Source organism: Kogia breviceps, chromosome 5 (assembly GCF_026419965.1).
Source record: "Kogia breviceps isolate mKogBre1 chromosome 5, mKogBre1 haplotype 1, whole genome shotgun sequence".
Classification (NCBI taxonomy): domain Eukaryota; kingdom Metazoa; phylum Chordata; class Mammalia; order Artiodactyla; family Physeteridae; genus Kogia; species Kogia breviceps.
This window is the reverse complement of record NC_081314.1, coordinates 65808202-65830315: the sequence shown is the minus strand read 5'-3', so window position 1 is coordinate 65830315 and position 22114 is coordinate 65808202. Positions and strand designations below refer to the sequence as shown.

The window sequence follows — 22114 nt, the reverse complement described above, 5'->3', positions numbered from 1 at the left end:
GAACACCAGCTGGATAAGGAATTTTCTAAACTAGTAACTCTTCTACCTGTGGTATCCAGATTGGAGATAGATGAGTAAAATGGAATTTCTACTAAGGTTTCCCAAACATTTTTAAGCCTTCTCCCTCTCCACTCACAATCATAAACAACAACAGCAACGAAGATGGCTTCCTACGTCCTCCTCAGTATATCAGAAGCAATGGGGTTACAGTTCTGAGGCCAGAGACAAATATCCCTTACAAAGTATCTTCAAAGTGTAATATTTTAAAATATATATCAATCACAAAGACACACCCACAAAATTCTAAACAATAACAACATTAAAAAGTATATTGAAATAAGCTATATTCAATTAAAAATAAATAAAAATTTAAAAAATAATAAATTGGCTAAAAGTATATTGAAGACAAAGAATAGAGATGCTGGTGAATCCTACTTATTTAGGCAAAAATTGACACAAAAGGTAGAAAGAAGTAGGGTGGAAGGAAGATACACAATTGTCCTGTTGATTTTATATATAGGAAACTTGTTTTCAGGAATGCCTGAACCAAGAAACTGGAACCAAATAAATAGCAGCAGTGGCAATAACAAAACCCAACCATCAAGTACCTACTACCAGTCTCACTTTACACAATCTAGACATCCTACCTTTCATCCTGCTATAATTATAAACATTTTCAATGTTTCTCAAAATTGTTAACACTCTTGCTCTTATGTTGAATGAAACTATATGCTGTTCCTGTTACCACATAGCTACAATGGAATACCAAGCATTAATATTTAGCAAATCAACCAAAATAACACTATCACTGAAATATTATTTCTGAATGACCATACAGCCTGCTCACCTATGTTTTCTGATCAGTTGCTTCATTGTGTTTCCCTATTCTCATTGAGAGAAATTATATGTAATGGTTCTCAATTAGAGCTAAGAGATTACATGCCTCAAAGTTAAAACTCCTTTTGGGGAATGAGCCTAAGGGAAGGAAGGAAGACTTCTAGAAACCATTTTCAGAAATGAGGTTGGTACTGATTTTCACAATGATTTGATGGGTGGGGGTGTCTAGTGGCATTTAGTAGGTGGGTGAATGGGTGGGACAGAGATATTAGACATTCTTCAATGAACTGCAGAGTCCTGACAACAAGGAAATGTCCTGTGAACCCGCAACTTTCAAATGCCCTGCCTGATACTCACATTCGTAAAAATCTCTTTAGAAAAATATGAACCTCCTCTTTAAAAACAAACACAAAATGCTTTGCATGGATTTGTGAATTTTTCAGCAATGCAACTACCATGTAAAATGAAGGAAGATAACATTTTGTCAGAACTTCCCAGAGTGTTCACTGTTTCAGAAAACTGCGTCACCAATGGAAGTGTCACTTGTATATGAGTCACCAATACACTACACTTTAAGCAGTCTGCACTAGTAGCCATGAAGTCACACTGATTACAGCATTTGATTATTCACTACCTTTAGTGTAGTTACGATTGAGTACCTACATACTGAAACAGATATTATTTAATATAAATGTATTTATTTTTCCTTCATACTAGTTTCCTTCATAACTAGGGTTATAATGTTGATTTTTTTAAAAAAAATCAAGTTATATATGTAGCAGGTTATATATTTAAATTTTATTTCAAGATAAAAGTGGAAAGAACATTTATGAAATATCTGTTAGAAATAGGGGACACTGGGCCCAAAAGGATTGAAAACTATGTACTTTTACGGCCAAAATCTAACCAATATTACAAGTATTATCTTGGATTTACAATAGAATCCCCTCAAGTTAGAAGCTGCTGCTTATACCATGAGCAGAATATCAGTATTCAAACCAGGAAACTACAACAAATATTTCCAAGTACATATTTTAACAGGCTTAGGTGTTACAGAGAAAAATGCTAAACAATAACAACATAAAAATATATTGAAGTCAGAGAATAGAGACAATGAGTGAATCCTATTTAGTTAAGACAAGAACTAAAACAAAAGGTAGAAAAAAAGTAAGGTGGAAGATACACAATTGTTTTAATAATTTTATATGCTGGGAACCCGAGAAACATGCTTCAGAAGAAAGTAAAACATGTCTACATAAGATTTAAAAAAAAGAACTTAGCAAATCCTAAACTGTTGCTATGAAAATTTGAAAATTAAATTTTAAGCATGGAAATGATTATTCAGCAACACTGGGTCAAACTGACATAATTCTGAAAATGTATTTTTAAGAAAACACAAAAGAATATGTTCGCATATTTTCAGTTCTTTTGGCAAACAATTCATTTACCCTGTATAATGACTATTAAAATTCTACTGCTGATCTGCAAATTCTTGCCTTTTGGTATTTTCCAGCATGTCATTAACAACCAATCAAAGAGTATTTACTGAGTACTTAACTAGGTGCTTTTCAATGCACTAAGGATCACTGATGATAAAAAGGAATACGTGACTTAGTCCTTGCCCACTTGGAGCTGATGAAACCTTAGTGTTTTAGGCCCTACAATTTATTACTTAGATATCACCTAATTTCCTATTTCCTCTCACATATTTAAGATCAAACTAGAATTATTTTCTGGTTTGAATGTGTTATGCCCAGCATGGATATCTACTAAGCAACTTTATGTAGAGTTTAGGAGAGAGGGTTGGACTTGAGATTGGAAGCTAGAAAGCATAATGATGGTGGTTATCGTCAAAGATATGTATGAGACTGCCTGTTAAGAGAGTACAGAGGAAGAAGAGAATAAGGGTAGGAGATGGAATTCTGAGGGCTATCATTTAAGATACATGTGGGAGAAAAGGTATAAGCAAAAAGGAAAAAAGATCATCAGAGCAGAAGAAAAACAAGAAGGGTAGTATGGCAGAAACCTGGGAAGAAGTTGCAAAAAAGGAATTATTTCATATGCTGCAAAGAAAGATAAGAAATGAAAAAAAGACAACTGAATTTAACAATTCGTAAATCATCAGTGGCTTCTGCCAATGCAGTCTGACTACAGTTAAAAGGGCTACAGTGGATTAATGATGGGATGGAGAGGAGGGTGGGGAAGTGTGGATAGCAGTTAACAACTGAAAAGCTAGATCAAGTGCAACATTTTTAGTAAAAGCAAATCATAAGCTTATTTTTATGTCTGAAATGAAGAATCTGGTAAAGAGGAAGAAAAAGTTACGGGAAGGAAAAAATCACTGAAGGATCAAGGAAAAAGAAGAGAAAACAATCAAGAGCCAAGGTATAAAGCACTAACTGTGGAAAAGGACAGGATCTCTAATTTGAAATAGAATTTAAAAATTTGAACATGAAAAATAAAGAAAGCTGAAATCATATACTATTACATTTTCTACTTTGGTAATTTTAAGAAATACCTTTATGATGAGTTGATACAGTCATCAACTAAGTAACTAAGTTCAGTTACTCAGTGTTTACAGACTTCATATCTTCCTATGGCTTTTTGTATACACTCACATCTAATGGAAACTGACTGTCGCCACAAATCAGATCACCAATTCTTCCCTATAAGATTCAATTAACTCTAAACTTCACATTCACTTTTTTAAAAAATTACTAATAGATATTTCTTTTATTACAACAAAAAAACATAATTAGGAAACTTGGAGACACTAATTATTAATGGTCATCACACTGATTTCTGGTAACCAAAGGCAATGGTTCACAGAGTTTTGGATTTCACAGAACAGTAAAAAAAAATTTTAACTGGAAAACTAACATAAATTTGCCAACTTCTAATTCTTCTAAGCAAGAATATTAATAAAAAAGAAAGTAAGGACAACCTAAGACTTAGTTCTTCTCGAAAGTCTGAGAAACTATCACAGCCCAGTGGAGCCTAAGAACACATGAAGACTAAATGTAATGTGTTATCCCAGATGAGATTTTGAACCAGAAAAAGAATACTAGTGAAATCCACAATGAGATATTACTTCACACCTGTTAGAATGGCTATTATCAAAAAGACAAGAAGTAACAAGTGTTGGTGAGGATGTAAACTGGTACAACCACTATGGAAAACAGTTCAGAGGTTCCTCAAAAAATTAAAAATAGAACTACCACATGATCCAGCAATTCCACTTCTGGGTATTTATCTGAAGAAAATGAAAAACACTAATTTGAAAGATATATGCACTCCATGTTCACTGTGGCATTATTTACAATAGCCAAGGTATGGGAAAAAACTGAATGTCTATCAGCAAATGAGTGGATAAAGAAAATGTGGTGTGTATATATATATATATATATATATATATATATATATATATATATACACATATATATATATATACACACACATAGATATATAAATATATATATAATAAAATATTATTCAGTCATCAAAAAGAATGAAATCTTGCCATCTGCTGCAGCATGGATGGGCTTTGAGGGCGTTATGCTAAGTGAAATAAGTCAGACAGAGAAAAGACAAATACTGCATGATCTCACTTATATGTGGAATCTAAAAAAACCTCCAAGCTCTTAGATACAGAAATAATGGAGAACAGACTGGTGGTTGCCAGAGGTGGGGTTGGGGAGTGGGTGAAATGGGTGACGGGAGTCAAAAGGTACAAACTTCTAGTTATAAAATAAATAAGATATAGGATGTAATGTACAGCCTGGTAATTATAGTTAATAATACTGTATTGTATATGTGAAAATTGCTAAGAGTGTACATCTTAAAAAGTTCTCATCACAGGGAAAAACATTCTGTAACACTGGGTGGTGATGGATATTAACAAGACTGTGGTGATCATTTTGCAATATATACAAATATGAAATAAAGTACAGGGTTTAATTGATAATTATGTATTAATATTGGTTTATTAGTGTAACAAATGTAGCACAGTAATATGTTAACAATAAGAGAAAGTGGATGAGAAGAATGTATAGGAATTCTCTATTATTTTTGCAACCTTTCTGAAAATCTAAATTATTTTAAAATAAAAATTTAATTTTTTTAGAAGTTAAAAAGTCCTCAAAAACAAGGACATATATAAGTTTAAGCAAAGAAACACACACACACACACACACACGTGTGTGTTACATTGACCTTGCTTTTATCATTTTGCCATAGACCACTGAAAACTTTATCTTCATCTACAGGCAACATCATTTATTAGGGAGCTTATGGTCTAAGAGACTATATAAAGATTGATAAAAGCATCTCTGATTATTTAAGAATTTTGACTTTTCCTGTCTCATAATAAATTCCTGTGTTTCTTTCTTTTTTTTAAATTCTGCAAATATACAATGGAAAAAAGGTTGATCAATACTCACAGGTAAGCACTGCATCAATTCCCTTTAATGTTGCATAGGAGTTGGACGCACAAAGTCTGAAGGTCTGCACATCTAAGTTAGAGGCCAGTTCCTCCACAGTATTTAAATTTCAATAGGAGGGACTTCCCTGGAGGTGCAGTGGTTGACAGTCTGCCTGCCAATGCAGGGGACAGGGGTTCGAGCCCTGGTCCAGGAAGATACCACATGCTGTGGAGCAGCTAAGCCCATGTGCCACAACTACTGAGCCTGAGCTCTAGAGGCCGCAAGCCACAATTACTGAGCCTGTGAGCCACAACTACTGAAGCCCACGCTCCTAGAGCCTGTGCTCCGCAACGAGAGGCCACCTCAATGAGAAGCCTGCGGACCTCAACAAAGAGTGTTCCCCGCTCGCTGCAACTAGAGAAAGCCTGTGTGCAGCAACAAAGACCTAACACAGCCAAAAATAAATAATAAATTAAATAAATTTTAAAAAACTTTCAATAGGAAAAGACAGGGCTAGAGAACTACCTCCCTACCTTTCTGTAGTAAAAAACAAAAAACAAAAAACCAAGCCCATCCTCACATTGTTTTCTGAACTAATATATTAAAGAGCATAGTGGAGAAGTGAGGTAAGGAAGGATATCTATATTCATTTTGTAGCTCATAAAATGCAGTAGTGAAGAAACAATTTCCTAGGTAAAATGTGATTAAGACTTGAAGTGACTTATATACTACTCAAGCTTTATCTGTCAATTGCACTCATTGCAAAAGACTCTTCAAAGCAAAATCTTAAGAGACCAATATGTAACACAAGTATTTATGGAGGAACATGTGCTTGATACTATGCTAGGCACTGCACCAATTTAAGTAAAAATATTCGACCATTATGAAATATCAAGCCACTTACTATTTCATTTGTTAACTTACCCTATAATTTAATTTAAAAAATCATTATAAATACTGTGAGCATTGACTACTTGCTAGGTAATACGCTTGGTACTGTGGAAATACCAAAATGAGAAGTAAGGGCCTGAATAAAACTTCATTAAAAAAAAAAAAAGGCCTTTTGTTTTTCGGTTTTTGGTTTTTTTTTGTGATACGCGGGCCTCTCACTGTTGTGGCCTTTCCCGTTGCGGAGCACAGGTTCCGGACGCGCAGGCTCAGCGGCCATGGCTCACGGGCCCAGCCGCTCCGCGGCATGTGGGATCTTCCCGGACCGGGGCACGAGCCCGTGTCCCCTGCATTGGCAGGTGGACTCTCAACCACTGCGCCACCAGGGAAGCCCAAAAGGCCTTTTAATATGCACAAAAAGTGAAACAAATATCAAGTAAAATGAGTAAAATTTTGACTGACATAGCAGTAAGTCATTAGATGACTCGTTTTTTTCTACAGAAAATTATCAAGTACATTCTTCTGAATAAAGAGTTAAATAACATAATTTTTAAATACAAAGAATAAAGTACGGCATAATTTCATTACAGATGTAATAAAAGTTATTAATAGGGTCAGAAGGTTTCCGGTTCCGGTGTAACGTTCGGGGTTCCTCTCAGGGGCTGAAGTTAGTGAGGTGCAGTATTGAATCCTACTTTGAGCTATCTTCCTTTTCCTGAAGAATGGCACTGTTTAAGAGGGAGCTGGATGAGCTGAAACCATGGATAGAGAAGACAGTGAAGAGGGTGCTGGGTTTCTCAGAGCCCACTGTGGTCACAGCAGCACTGAACTATGTGGGGAAGGGCATGAACAAGAAGAAGGCAGCTGACCATCTGAAACCTTTTCTTGATGATTCTACTCTCCGATTTGTGGACAAACTGTTTGAGGCTGTGGAGGAAGGCCGAAGCTCTAGGCATTCCAAGTCCAGCAGTGACAGGAGCAGAAAACAAGAGCTAAAGGAAGTGTTTGGTGATGACTCTGAGATATCCAAGGAATCATCAGGAGTAAAAAAGCGACGGATACCCCGTTTTGAGGAGGCGGAAGAGGAGCCAGAAGTAATCCCTGGGCCTCCCTCAGAGCGTCCTGGCATGCTGACTTAGCTCCAGATCAAACAGATGATGGAGGCAGCAACATGGCAAATCGAGGAAAGGAAAAAACAACTAAGTTTCATTAGCCCCCCTAAGCCTCAGCCAGACTCCTTCTTCCTCCCAACCAGAGCGACTTCCAATTGCCAACACTCTTCAGCCCTCCCAGACTGCCACTTTCATGAATGATGCCATTGAGAAGGCAAGGAAAGCAGCTGAACTACAAGCCCGCATCCAAACCCAGCTGGCACTGAAGCCAGGGCTCATCGGCAATGCCAACATGGTGGGCCTGGCCAATCTCCATGCTATGGGCATGCTCCCCCGAAGGTGGAGTTAAAAGATCAAACTAAACCTACACCACTGATTCTTGATGAACAAGGTCGAACTGCAGATACAACCGGCAAGGAAATTGAGCTGACACACCATATGCCTACTCTGAAGGCCAATATTCGGGTTGTGAAGAGGGAACAATTCAAGCAACAGCTAAAGAAAAGCCAACAGAAGACATGGAGTTTAATACCTTTTTTGACCCCCGAGTCTCAATTGCCCCTTCCCAGCACCAGAGACGCACTTTTAAATTCCACGACAAGGGCAAATTTGAAAAGATTGCCCAGCGATTACAGACAAAGGCTCAACTGGAGAAGCTGCAGGCAGAGATCTCACAGGCAGCTCGAAAAACAGGCATTCATACTTTAACTAGGCTGGCCCTCATTGCTCCTAAGAAGGAGTTGAAGGAAGGTGATATCCCTGAAATTGAGTGGTGGGACTCTTATATCATCCCCAATGGCTTTCACCTTACAGAGGAAAATCCCAAGAGAGAAGATTATTTTGGAATCACAAATGTTGCTGAACATCCAGCCCAGCTCAACCCTCTAGTGGACAATGACACACCAGCTACTCTGGGGGTATATCTGACCAAGAAGGAACAGAAGAAACTTCAAAGGCAAACGAGGGAAGCACAGAAGGAGCTACAAGAGAAAGTCAGGCTAGGCCTGATGCCTCCTCCAGAACCCAAAGTGAGAATTTCAAATTTGATGTGAGTATTAGGAACAGAAGCTGTTCGAGACCCCACGAAGGTAGAAGCCCATGTCAGAGCTCAGATGGCAAAAAGACAGAAAGCACATGAAGAGGCCAACGCTGCCCGAAAACTTAACAGCATAACAGAGAAAGGTCAAGAAAATTAAAAAGCTTAAAGAAGACATTTCACAGGGGGTACACTTATTTGTTTACAGAGTTCGAAATTTGAGCAACCCAGACAAGAAGTTCAAGATTGAGGCCAATGCTGGGCAGCTGTACCTGACAGGGGTGGTGGTACTGCAAAAGGATGTCAACGTGGTAGTAGTGGAAGGGGGCCCCAAGGCCCAGAAGAAATTTAAGCGTCTTATGCTGCATCGGATAAAGTGGGCTGAACAGACATCTAACACAAAGGGAGATGATGATGAGGAATCTGATGAGGTAGTTGTGAAGAAAACCAACAAATGTGTACTAGTCTGGGAGGGTACAGCCAAAGACCGGAGCTTTGGGGAGATGAAGTTCAAACGGTGCCCTACAGAGAACATGGCTCAGGAGCATTTCAGAAAGCATGGGGCTGAGCACTACTGGGACCTTGCGCTGAGTGAATCTGTGTTGGAGTCCACCGACTGAGACTACCGCAAGCCCTTGCCTCTCCCTTCCTGCCTTTGTCTCTTCAGTCCTCTCCCTTATTCTACTTCCAAACCCAGCCCTACTTGTGTGTGTGATCTCAGAACTGTGCCAAGCTGACATTGGGACAAAGGGAGAACACCTTGCTTCCTTCCCCAGACAGCCTGGTGCTGCCCTTTATTCCCCTTATGTGAGTATGATTAAAGAGTTACTTTAAAAAAAAAGTTATTAATAAAAATGGACAACTAGGAACTTCCCTGGTGGCTCAGTGGTTGAGAATCCGCCCGCCAATGCAGGGGACGCGGGTTCGAGCCCTGGTCCAAGAGCAGCTAAACCCGTGCACCACAACTACTGAGCCTGTGCTCTAGAGCCCGCGAGCCACAACTACTCAGCCCGCACACCACAACTACTGAAGCCTGTGTGCCCTAATGGCCGCGTGCCACAACTACTGAAGCCTCCACGCCTAGAGCCTGTGCTCCGCAACGAGAGAGAAGCCACCACAATGAGAAGCCCACGCACCACAACAAAGAGTAGCCCCGGCTCGCTGCAACTAGAGAAAGCCCCTGCTTTAAATTTAAAAATTAAAAAAAAAAATTTTATTTTTTAAAAGACAACTATCTTAACTCTTCAGCATTTCCAATTTCTATTTCAACATCACAAACTTCTCAAACTTCAAAATAGTTTGTGGTTTCTAAAGTTTAAGATGAAAAAATAAATTTAAAACGGAAAATCTGGGTCTTCCCTGGTGGCGCAGTGGTTGAGAGTCCGCCTGCCGATGCAGGGGACACGAGTTCGTGCCCCGGTTCGGGAAGATCCCACATGCCGCGCAGCGGCTCGGCCCGTGAGCCATGGCCGCTGAGCCTGCGCGTCCTGAGCCTGTGCTCCACATGGGAGGGGCCACAACAGTGAGAGGCCCGCGTACAGGAAAAAGAAAAAAAACCTGAAAATCTTTCAAAAATTTGCCATGCTGTTCAAATCAGTTTAAATGTATTGCATTTGATATTAGATATTATATTCAAGAGGAGATATATATTAAGGTATAAGGAAGGCCTAGCTTTTTCTGGTACCTAAAATATTATGTCAACTTGAAAATGGCCATCGCTGACTAACTACAGGAACTCTCGATCACTTCTCTCCGTTTCCTCTACAAACCTGTCACCTCCATCTCCAGAGTACCACTGCTGCCTAAATTTCTTTCCCTAACTCATTCTTCTTGCCTTACTCTTGGGTAGATTTAAAATGGCAGGATTAGGAAAGAGATATATAGGGAAAACTGCTGCTACTGCTAATTCTCTTCCACACTGCTAACTAAACTCTCTGCAAAACTCCCTGGGTTAAGTCTTGCCTCTGGCACTAATAAGTTACTGACCTTGGAAAAGTACATACTTTGAACTCCTCCTTTTACTTCACAAAAACAAAGACAGATAAAAAATTTTTTTTCTTTAATTAAGACGACTTAGCTAGGCTTAAAGTAAGATAATCATTTCTGTAATCAGGGGCTGAGCCTTTGGGACTCTGGGTCTGGAAATAGGCAGTCTGAAGTTCAATCCCCTTTTGTACCAGGGTCCTAGAGTCAGATTCAACTGAAAGGAGGTTGAAAAAAGCTGTGTACTTTTAAACATGTATAAAACCTCCAAAGAGGTAACAGAATAATATGTATTTTTTAAAAAAGAACAAAATATTACAGGACAAATCGGCCAATATGCATCAAGAACAGACAGAAATGTAAGAGGTCCAATAATAAATTCTGGAAAAAAAAGTCATTTAAATTAAAAATTCAGAAGACAAGGATGAACTCTAGATTGGATATGGAGAGAACTGATGACTAGAAGCTAGAACTAAGGAATCCACACTGAAAGCAGCACAGAGAAAATAGACAAGAAATATGAAGAAGAAGTTAAGAGCCAGAGCACAGATTAATAACAAGCAAGAGTTTGAGAATGAGAAAATTAAAGCCAGCCTGAGAAGCAATATTTAAAGGGAAAAAAAAGACTGTAAACTTTTCTGAACTGTAGAAATGACAGCTTTCAGATTGAAAATACACGCAAGTGTAGAGCAGGAAAAACAAAAATCATATGAAACAACATGATGAATAGAGCAGAGTAAAAACTGCAAAATATCTAGGACAAAGAAACAATCTTAAAATCAACGTTTAAGAGAGTATCAGCAAAGTAATGACAATTAGATTAAAAGCATATTTTACAACAGCAATAAATGTCCGAAAGCAACAGAATAAGTAGCATCTTCAATATGTTGAGTAAAAGTAACTGTTAATCTAGAATTCTGAATCTACTTAAATTAGTATTCAATAATAATTGTGAAATAAAGACATTTTAAGACATGAAAAAAGTTTACCATGCATGAAACCTTGCTTAAAAATAACTAAAGGATGTATATTTCAGCAAGAATAAAAGTAAATACAGAGGGAAGAGATGGTATTCAAGAAATAGTGGTGAGTAAAAAAAAAAAAATCACTGTAATCAATCAAAATGAATAACAGTTAAAAAGTTAAGAGAACGTTTTGAGTTTAAAGAGAAGTAGAACTACAACACACATTATGGAAGAAAATATTTGCAAATCACATATCTGATAAGGGTCTTGTATCCAGAACACATAAAGAACTCTTACAACTAAAAAAAAAAAAAGACAACTTAAATACGGGCAAAAAGATCTGAGTAAGCATTTCACCAAAAAACAAACAAACCCATAAAATACAAACAAACCAAAAAACTGGTTAACAGGGACATGAAAAGCTGTTTGAAACCATCAGTCATTAGGGAAATATAAATCACAACCATGAGTTACTATTTATACTCACGACCATGACTACAATCAGAAAGGCAAAAACAAGTGTTGGCATGGACATGAAGACACTGGAACCCTCACACATTGCTGGTGGGAATGTAAAACGGTGCAGTTACTTTGGAAAACAGTTTGGCAATTCCTCAAAAAAGAGAGGTACCATATGACCCAGTAATTTCCACTCCTTAGGCATTTACCCAAGAGAAATGAAAATATACATCCACAAACTGCACATGAATGGTCAAAGAATCATTATTTCTGATAGCCAAAAGGCAGTAACAAACTAAATGTCCATTAATTGATGAATGAATACACAAAATGTGGTACATCTGTACAGTGGAATATTATTTGACATTAAGAGGAAATGAAGTACTGATATATGCAACAACACAGATGAACCTTGAAAACATTATGCTAGGTGAAAAGAAGACTGTGACAAAATACCACATAGTGTATGATGCCATTTACCTGAAATGTCTAGAGGAGGCAAATCTACAGACACAGAAAGTAGATTAGTGATTGATTATGGCTGGGGGCTAGTGGCTTGGGGGAATGGAGAATGAGAGTTAGTGGGTAGGGAGTCTCCTTCAGGGCGTATGAAAATGTCCAAACATCACCGTGGCTGCACAACTCTATGCACATGCTGAAAAACTGGACCACGCACTTTAATGAGTAAATTGTAAGGTATGTGAGTTATATCTCAAGAAAGCTGGTAAAAGAAAAAAAAAAGAGCTAAACTATTATGTAACAGTAATGTGGAAGGTGAGAGGGAATACTGAGGTCAACATCTTCTAAATCCCTATATTATTTGTAGGTGGATAGAGATGCTCAATATATAGGCACAGCTAGGAAAAAAAAGGATAAAAATACAATCCATAGCTTCTACATGATCAAAGGGAAAAAATATGAATAGAAACTTAACGAATTCAATGCAAAGCAAATCAAAATCCTAGAAAGATTTCCACAGAATTAGACAAACTGATTATAAAAAGTAGCATATGGAAGAGTAAAGATCCCAAGCAATTCTGGGGGGAAAAAAAGGATTGGGGGTTCTGCCTGGCCAGATATCAAGATTTCTCATAAAACACTATAATTAAGACAGTGCCTTACTGGTGCACCAACAGATCAATACATGAATGAAACTGAATAGAGAACCTAGAAACAGAACACAAAACAAAGAGAATGATGGTATATGACAGAGAAGGCAAACAACACTGGTTAGTGGGGAAAAGATGGCTCATTCAAGAACGGCACTGGGGGCTTCCCTGGTGGCGCAGTGGTTGAGAGTCCCCCTGCCGATGCAGGGGACACGGGTTCGTGCCCCGGTCCGGGAAGATCCCACGTGCCGCCGAGCGGCTGGGCCCGTGATCCATGGCCGCTGAGCCTGCGCGTCCGGAGCCTGTGCTCCGCAACGGGAGAGGCCACAACAGAGAGAGGCCCACGTAAAGAATAACGGCATTGGGACAAATAACTTCTTACGTGGGAGAAAACAAATTCCCTACTTTATTCCATACACAAAAATAAATTCCAGGTATATTAAAGACCTAGATGTTGTAAAACTAAGTTTTTAGACAACTTGAAGAAAACACTAGAAAAACAGCTTTATGACCCTGGTGTAGAAAAGGAATTCCTAAACAAGTAATAAAAAGTAGAAATCATTCACCTCATAAATTTACCTACAAATAAATTTAAAACATCAAAAAGACACCATCAACAAAGTTAAATACAAGGGGCAGGCTAAAAGAAGATATTTACAACATATACAACAAAGAATTGGCATCCAGACTACAGAAGAAACTAATAAGGAAAAGACACACCACCCAACAGAAAAATGGGTAATCAGTGGAGGCTAACACAACATTGTAAAGCAATCATACTCCAATAAAATAAAAAGAAAAGTGGGTAATCTATTCATATGAGTGAAACACAGGACACCTGAATCTCACTAGCAATCAGCAAAATGCAAATTAGGGCAAAATGATATACCTCTCACACTCATCAGATTGGTAGGTTTTTCATGTCTGACAGTACAAAGTGTTGACCAAGATGTAGGAAAAGGGGAACTCCCATGTTTTAGAAAATAATCTGGCAATATCTAGTAACAGTCATAATGTGCACATCCCATGACCCAGCAATTGCACTTCTAGGTATTCCAATTTAAAAAAACCACACATAAACAAAAATGATCACCGCAACATTTTTTTAAATAGGAAAAAAACTGACAGCAATTCAAATATCCATTAGTCCTCGAAGAATGGCTAGGGCTGGGGTTGCTTCATTTGTAGTTCCAGAGCCTAGTAATATGCTATCACAGGTGTATGTTCAGAAAATGTTTGAGTGAATGAATAAATGAGAAAGAAATAGTGTTACCTAAAAGTAGATGCAGAGTTGAGAAACAGCTTTTGTTACATGGAGAACTAAAACAAAATAGACAAAAATCCTTGCTTTCATGATATAAATGAGACAAATAAGTAGAGTACAGAGCATGTTAAATAGTGATAAGTGCTAAGAGAAATAAAAAAAGCAGTGAAGGGGGATAGGGAAGTATGGGGGTGGGGATTTACAATTTTATACTGAATGGCCAGAAAAGGCCTCACTGATAAGGTAACATCTGAATAAAGATTTGAAGGGAGTAAAGGAGCCAGCAGATACCTAGGGGAAGAACACTGCAGGCAGAGGTAACGGACAAGGCAAAAATCCTAAGACTGAAGTACGCCTGGCACTTCTGATGAATAGCAAGATCTGTGTGGATAAAGCAAAGTGAGTGAAGAATGATGGGAGGACTTCCCTGGTGGCGCAGTGGTTAAGAATCCGCCTGCCAATGCAGGGAACACAAGTTCGATCCCTGGTCCAGGGAAGATCCATCCCACATGCCAAGGAGCCAAGTAAGCCTGTGTGCGCCACAACTACTAAGCCTGTGCTCTAGAGCCTGCGAGCCACAACTACTGAGCCCGCACGCCACAACTACTGAAGCCCTCGCGCCTATAGCCTGTGCTCCGTAACAAGAAGCTGCCACAATGAGAAGCCTGCATACAGCAACGAAGACCCAACGCAGCCAAAAATAAATAAATAAATATATAAAAATTTTTTTAAAAAAGGATGGGAGATGAAAAGTGGTTTGGGGAGGCAGGTAGGTACAGATCTAGCAGAGACTTTGGCTTTTACTCTGAGCAAGAAGGCAAGTCCTCAGACGGTTTTAAACACAGGAATTACATGACCTAACCTGTGTTTTAATAAGATCATTCTGGCTGCTATGTTGAAAACAGACTGCAGGGATAGAAGGGATATTTAGTGATGATAGTGGCAATCACAAGGTTCTTCGGGTATCTGGACAAGGTCCCTACTTCAGTGCTGTTAGGATGATTGGGATTCCACTAATGCTTGACCTCTCTAACCAAATGAAAAATTGGGTATCTGAGAATATAAGTCTGAATATAGAGATAAAATAAGCAAATACTCTAAGATCTTGGATCTTAAACATTTTTGAGGTTAAAATTTACTAAGTCACACCAAAATGATACCGCCGTAGGCCTGTGTTTCCCTGACCTACTCCTCCTCATTCATTCCTTGAGAAAAGGGCAAAGAACACAGGTACTTCCAAATTGATGCTGAAATAAATCTGATATTCATTCACTTAGTCAACCAACATTTGGTGGGTGAGTACCTACAATATGGGCCAGCTGCCGTCTTGAGTGCAAGGGCTATAAAGATGAACAAAATATGGCCCATCCTAAGATATTTAGTCTAGTGTGTGAGCTACCTAGACTTATATAACGTGCCATAAAGAAACACAAGCTCACTTTCACAGCAGCACTAACAGAAATATAACATGAGCCACAAATGCAAGCCACATATGTAATTTTAAAATTTCTAGTAACCATTTTTAAAAAGGTAAAAAGAAACTAGCAAAATTAATTGCAATATTTTACTTTACTGAATAAATCCAGAATATTATTTCAACATGTAATAATATAAAAATTGAGATTTTTACGTTCTTTTTTTATACCATTTTTCAAACCCTAGGTGTATTTTATACTTAAGCATATTTCAATTTGAACTAGCCACATTTCAAGGGTCTTGAACAGCATAATTATGCAGAATAGACCTATTTTTTTAGAAAACTGAAAAGAATTTGACACAGGTACAGGGCAAAGTAAATTAGTAGAGGGAGGCTTGAACATGTTCACAGCTTAAAGAAAAAGAGTAAACATACTATATAGATAATGGATATGGAGTGCGGACAGCAGGATGAAAGAGCACGAGTGGACTGGTTAGTTCGGAAAAGAGGACCGTCGCACCTTCCTCTGTGACAAGTGGAAAGGTTAGAATTAAGATATAAACAAGTTTGGTGAATGCGAATGGCTTGAGAGTTTAGGTTAAGAGCTTCCCATTTTTCTCAGTGAATCAGAAGACAATCTTACTAGCCTCCTTCCACCATTGAGGATACAAACCTGAAGGGACTACATTTATGGAACAATTTAATAAACTGTATCCTAGTATGACAACATTAAGTTGTGTTTTTAAAAATTATAGTAATTTTCTAGCTTTCTTATGGACTGGTCAATCTTTGAATTTTGTCACTTGATCTCTAAACACAGAAGCAACACTATGGATTCATTCTTTATTTTCTCACCTATTTCATTTATTCAGCAAACATGTACCCAGTGTCTACTCTTATGTCAAGTACTGTGTGAGACAATGAGCATACAGAGATGAATAAGGCCCTCAGTGACCTACATTTGTGTCCCCAGTGTTTAGCTTATTATGTCTGCACACAGTAATTGCTTTAAAAACACAGCACTACATTGCCCTGTAAAGAAATATTACATGTTAACTAAAATATGAACTGACAAAGACTTTCATTTGTCTAAAGTAGTGCTGTACAATAATTTTCTGTGCTAATGAATACATCCTACTCTGAACTGTCCAATATAGTAGCTAATAGCCACATGGATTTTTAATTAATTAGAATTTTTTTTTTTTTTTCCTTCGGTACGTGGGCCTCTCACTGTTGTGGCCTCTCCTGTTGCGGAGCACAGCCTCCGGACGTGCAGGATCAGCGGTCATGGCTCACGGGCCCAGCCACTCCGCAGCATGTGGAATCTTCCCGGACTAGGGCACGAACCCGTGTCCCCTGCATCGGCAGGCGGACTCTCAACCATTGCACCACCACGGAAGCCCTAATTAGAATTTTAATAGCCAAGGTGGTTAATGGCTACCACAAAAATCTAAATATGAGAATACAGTGAGTAGCTAATGGCATTTCTACTATTATAATCATGGTGCTGTCATCTCTAATGAGTTAACACACATGTGATGCTAGAATAATACCAACTGTACCAGTAAGACATCATAAAAAAATTTTCTTAGTGTAAAATAACTTTAGCATTATGAGCCCAAAAAGAAAGAATGAACGAAAGAGAAAGAAAAAGAAAAGGATAGTCCAATCTTTTCAGTCTACTTCCCCAAAGGAAAACATCACCTTTCTGACAACCTCCTAATTTTTCTCATTGTGTCAAGAAGTGAAAATAGTCTGCGGAAATAAGGAGTCAAACTTTTTTTAATTAGAGAAGAATAGAACATATGAGTTGTTTCAGTACAAAATGACAATAAACGTTTTTTTTTTGGCAAGACAATTTAAATTGTTTAAAATCGGGACGCATACAATGAATAAAGTGTTTTTATAACTCAAAAAAACCTGTGTTTGTGATCTGCTTATTAATTTCTCCAAATCTGTCCTAGTTATCTGAATTTTCGTAAGTGAACCTACTGCTAAAAGACTCAATTCATTGAGCAACTGGAAGTATAATTTAAACTAGACTTTGAACTGAATAATTCCTGCTGTAGTAACCAGAATGGCTGTTTATGACTGAGATAGTAAAATACACTTTCATTACTCTGTGAATCCACTATCCTTAATGTATAATTTAAGTGACTGTACAAACGTAATCAGAGAAACAAAGTCCTACATGGGCACAGGTCTGATTACATACTTCCGTACTTCCATACTGATAACTTAAAAAGTAAAACCAGTGAAGTGAGAGACAAATGTCAGAGAGAGCATTTTTTGTGCACAGCGAACTTGTTCAACTTGTTAACCACCCCGTAAGGCAGTTGTCTTGTAAATTAACCACACAACTCCCTGCCCTTCCTTTTAGTTGTGTTCAGCTGAAGCCATTTTAAAAAAACATTACCAGATTGCCTGTCTTGAAGATAAGAACGGTTATACAATCAGAATTTTATTCAGGTTAACAAAAATACCTAACACTGAGAAGTGGTATCTTATATCTACTAGAAAAAACTTTAAGAGAACCACTAGCACACAAAAACACCATCAGGTAAACAAGACTTCTATACATGAAGATGGGCAAATCAAAGGCATGAGTTCAGACCTGTAATAATCAACTTCTAGAGTAAAGTTACCGAGCTGCCATTTACTGCAACGAAGCCAAAGTGTTACAACAATTTGGTATTATAATGACATCATTAGCTTGGTTTCCTAATAAGGCATATATATCTGGGATATATGAATGCCCAATTACCTAAAAATAGAGAGCTAACAGAGAGCTAGAGCTGCCTTTGTCTGAGGCAGTGGCAGGCAGTTCTAGTTTTATTTATAAGATTTTTTTTTTTTTTTGAGAATGATGCCCACTGCCAAATGAATTAACAGAAGTCTGGCTCTGAAACAGCATACTTTTTAGTCATAACAAAAAAAAAATGTTCTTCCAGAGCAGGGAAAAAGAGGTATCAATGTTTTGGTCCCACAAAATCTTTACAGTGCCACAAAAACTGTTTTTGCTTCCCGGTCTTTTGAATTAGTAAGTGAAAACACCGAGTTGTAACAGAATTTAATTACTAATGCGATTTAGAAATTAAGCCGCAAACAGTAACAGACTTCATCATGGAGGTAAGGTTAAGCTTCTTCCGCCAGGAGCAATTTCAGTCCTAACTGTCACGTTGCCTTAGTAGTGTATTTTGCGGGCTGCAGTTGCCAGCAGGCAAGAAAGTTTTCTCTGTGAATTAATTCTGAGAAAGGTGGCGCTTTTTATATGCCTTAAATCACCCTTTTCTAAGATCCTTTTTTTCTCCAGGTGTTCCAGTAAAACTAAAAAGTTAACCATTGATTCCAAACCAGTCTCGTTCAAACTGCCTCGGGAGAACAGAAAAAAGGGAGGTTCGCGTTCGAAAAGTTTCACTTGGGGTTAGGGCGAGGAGACGGTAAGAAGGAAAAGTCCTCCATAACTACCGTACTTACCTTCGAAACTAGACGGGGTGTTGGAATATTCTTTCTTTCCCTCTCCCAGGCCTTGGGTAAAATTTCTTTCGTTGAGAGCGGTTAGACTAGGTAAGTGACCCTCCTCCTTGATAACGCAACCGCGAAAACAGCGAGGAGAGCGAGCTGGAGACAAGTCCTCACCCTCCCCTTGGCTCAAACGAGTACCAAATTGTTAGAGGCAGGAAACACAAGCCTCTTTTCTCTCCCCAAGACCTACTCTCTTTCCGTGCCCTCGCCCGAGTTCCTCAGGAAGGTCGCCGACCCCGCTCCGTACTCGCTTCTGATCGCAGCCGCCCAGGTGCGCCGAGGAGGAGGGAGTAACCGAGAAGCGCGGGCAGGAAGCGGCCACCACCCGCCGCCGACCTCGGCGGCCAGGGCTCGGCGGCGAGACGCGTGCCGGAGCTGCGCGGGGCTCTGCCGGCTCCCGGGCCCGCGCCCGCCTCCGCTGCGGCCTAGCCCGGAGCCCGCGCCCCGGCCTCGCGGCTCCGCGCCGCCGGCCCTTCCTCGCCACCTGGGCCCGAGAGACCGAGCAGGAGCGAGCGTCCGGGAGGTGAGGGGCGGAGGCACCTACCAGCTGCTGCCGGACCCAGCGCCACATGCCCCCGCCGTCGCCGTCCCGGTCCCGCGGGACGCGGGGGCCGAGGGGCTGCAGGTGGAGGCCGAAGAGCCAGAGGGGGAAGCAGGAGAGCCCCTCCGGCTGAAGTTCCGCTCGCCGTCGCGCCCGCCTCACTCCCCGCGCCGGGGCCCCATCTCGCCGCGCCGGCCCCGAGGTCCTACAAGCGCGGTCCCGGCGCCGCCCCCGCCCGGCGCAGCTGAGTCCGCTGCCGCGCCGCAGCCACCTTCATTATTGACCGTTGTCACCCGCAGTACCGCCACAACCCCACCCCGGGCCCCACCCGGGCCAGCCCCCGGCGCCCCGGCCCGCCCCCGGACGTGACGAAATTGGCTGCGCGGACCGAGGGCCCAGGCCCAGCCGCGTGGGTGGGGAACGCGGCGAGCGTGGAGGTGGGCTGGGCTTCCGAACGCGGCGTCTGGGCTCTGGCCCCTCCCCTCATTTCTGGGGTAGGATTTAGTCGCGTGGGTGTGTTTGTCTACCGAGTCTGCAGCTCCTGGCCGACTCCTCTATTCCTACCTCCTGTTGCGGGTCTGCTTCTGGTTCTCTGCCTTCTTTGGTTCCCCCAGCAGCCCGACACGCATACGCAAGATCAGGAGTGTAGTGACTGAAAGTTAATCTCCGGAGGTCTCCAGTTTCGGTTCAGTGAAATTGCCAAAGCCTTTGTCTCAACACTTAACGCCGCTCTCTCTTTAGCAAACGACTGAGCTGGGGCTAGGGAAATCTTGATCACTTAAGTATTTTTGAAAGGGGATGCAACTCCCCTGGGCCTGGTCCGGTGCGGACTAGCGTTTCCGGGAGAACAGACAACGTACGCTGTCTTGCAGTGCTAAATTGAACAGGTTACGGGGAAAAATACTTTCTGTGGGAAGGTAGTTGTTTACTGTTAACTGCCGAACTCCTGCAATCAAAAACACCTCATCAGTAACAAGACCTAGGTAAGAGAAGGGTGTGGAAAAATAGAGGTAAAACAGCAACTGGAATAAAACTTTGACTTGGAAGGCTGAAATGAAGTGCCCGGTCTCGCTTTATTCAAAAGCAAGCCCGTATACATCTTGAGTGTTATGTATGTGTATTGCGTGCAGTATTTTGCTGAATTAAAGCACATTTCACCATTCGACATATAAGAGTTAAAGAATTTTTTTTATTAAGCGAAAACAGAAATCTAAATGAGATTAGCAAAACTAGGCAAGTTTTTTTCATATATAAACACACAGTCTTTTAGTTTCAACAGACATTCCTTATTATATAATGATTATCCAGCACCACAAATATAACCTTTCCTTAGGAGTATTTATGATCTGTAAAACCAGAAGAGGAATTTTACATTATATATAAATCCAACTATAAAAATTAGCTAGATAGCTAAAGAGAAAAAGTAATCTCACTTTTATTCTTCTAACTGAACCTTGCTTTATGACCCTAAAAGGAAGTTTGAGATACACTTACTTATCTTGTAATAATGATAAAACTTTACTACTATACCTGGAGCACTTGTGTGTCCCAGGACCTGTAATAAACTCTTTACTTGTATGGTCTAATTTAACCCCATCAATCCTTTGAAGTTGATACTACTGAAGTTGATACAATATTATTCCCATTGTGTGGATGCGGACATGGAGGTGCAGGTTAAGTAACTTGGCAGAGCTGGGATTCAGATTCTGGATGGTCAGGCAACAAAAGCTCATGCTCTTAAGCTATTGTAAAGAAAAATATGAACATACATATTTTTATTCATCTGCAAGTGGTCTGATTAAAATTAGGCCAGCAAATTTTTATTTATATGCCACTAAAGTTTGTCAAGACAAGATAAGAAATAGAAATCTAGAGGACATTTTGTGCGTTGTTATTTAACTGTGTCCCAATTTTCAGAAGGTGGAAGTGGGAGGAGTTGATTCTAAACGCCATGGTGGAATATGGTAAGACGTTATCTCAAGATAGCTGTGTAAAGATAGTAATTGTAGCTCAAACTGTCAGTAACAGAATGAGTACTCATGGCAATGTTTTGGTCTAAGCATTTTTCAGGAGCAATATTCTACACCTCATATTAATTTAAGAAGCATAAAATAGAGTGTTTTTATACTGTAGATTATAACTCTTTAGTGGTGATTAAATCAATTTAGTGTGTCATAAGCTGTCATGGTCAGTATCTTTAAAAAACAATAGAAAACATCGGAATATATTGCTTAGTGTAAATAATATGTATTGTTTTGTGAAACTTGTTTCAGGTGTGTGTGTGTGTGTGCGCGCACTAGCGCACACACGCACACACATCAGATCACTATATAAAAAGAATGTCTTCCTATTGGTTGTGGTTGGAAAGGTTTGAAAACATTGAAATCAGAATATACAGGACTTAAGGCAAGCACCAGCTGTAAAGGAAAGAAAATATATTTGCAGTCAATGGTAGTTCATTCATTCCACAGCTATTTCTTCAATGTATTGAACACCAAATGCATGCATAACAACTGCCTAAAATTAGGAGGAGACACAGTGCAACTTTTAAGGTGAT

At 39.7% G+C, this 22114-nt stretch overlaps 1 protein-coding gene and 1 pseudogene across 10 annotated transcripts in view; one reads left to right on the top strand and one right to left on the bottom strand.

Annotated features, from left to right (window-relative positions):
* The window catches only part of ATP11B (ATPase phospholipid transporting 11B (putative)), a 124800-nt gene extending 104886 nt beyond the window's left edge, over positions 1-19914 (bottom strand). For 7 of the 10 annotated variants that reach the window (XR_010840693.1, XM_059064527.2, XM_067034094.1 and 4 more), the window contains exon 1: positions 19561-19902. Coding sequence is in view for 8 of the 10 variants with exons in the window: in XM_059064527.2 (XP_058920510.1) it covers positions 19561-19587 (27 nt within the window). In the remaining 2 variants the exon portion in view is untranslated. Of the gene's footprint in view, positions 1-18968; positions 19421-19560 lie in introns of those variants that run through there. The other 3 variants (XM_059064521.2, XM_067034093.1, XM_067034097.1) reach the window with 3 other exon arrangements.
* Positions 6820-9046, top strand: LOC131757230 (U4/U6 small nuclear ribonucleoprotein Prp3 pseudogene; annotated as a pseudogene).
* Positions 19915-22114: the final 2200 nt, after the last annotated feature.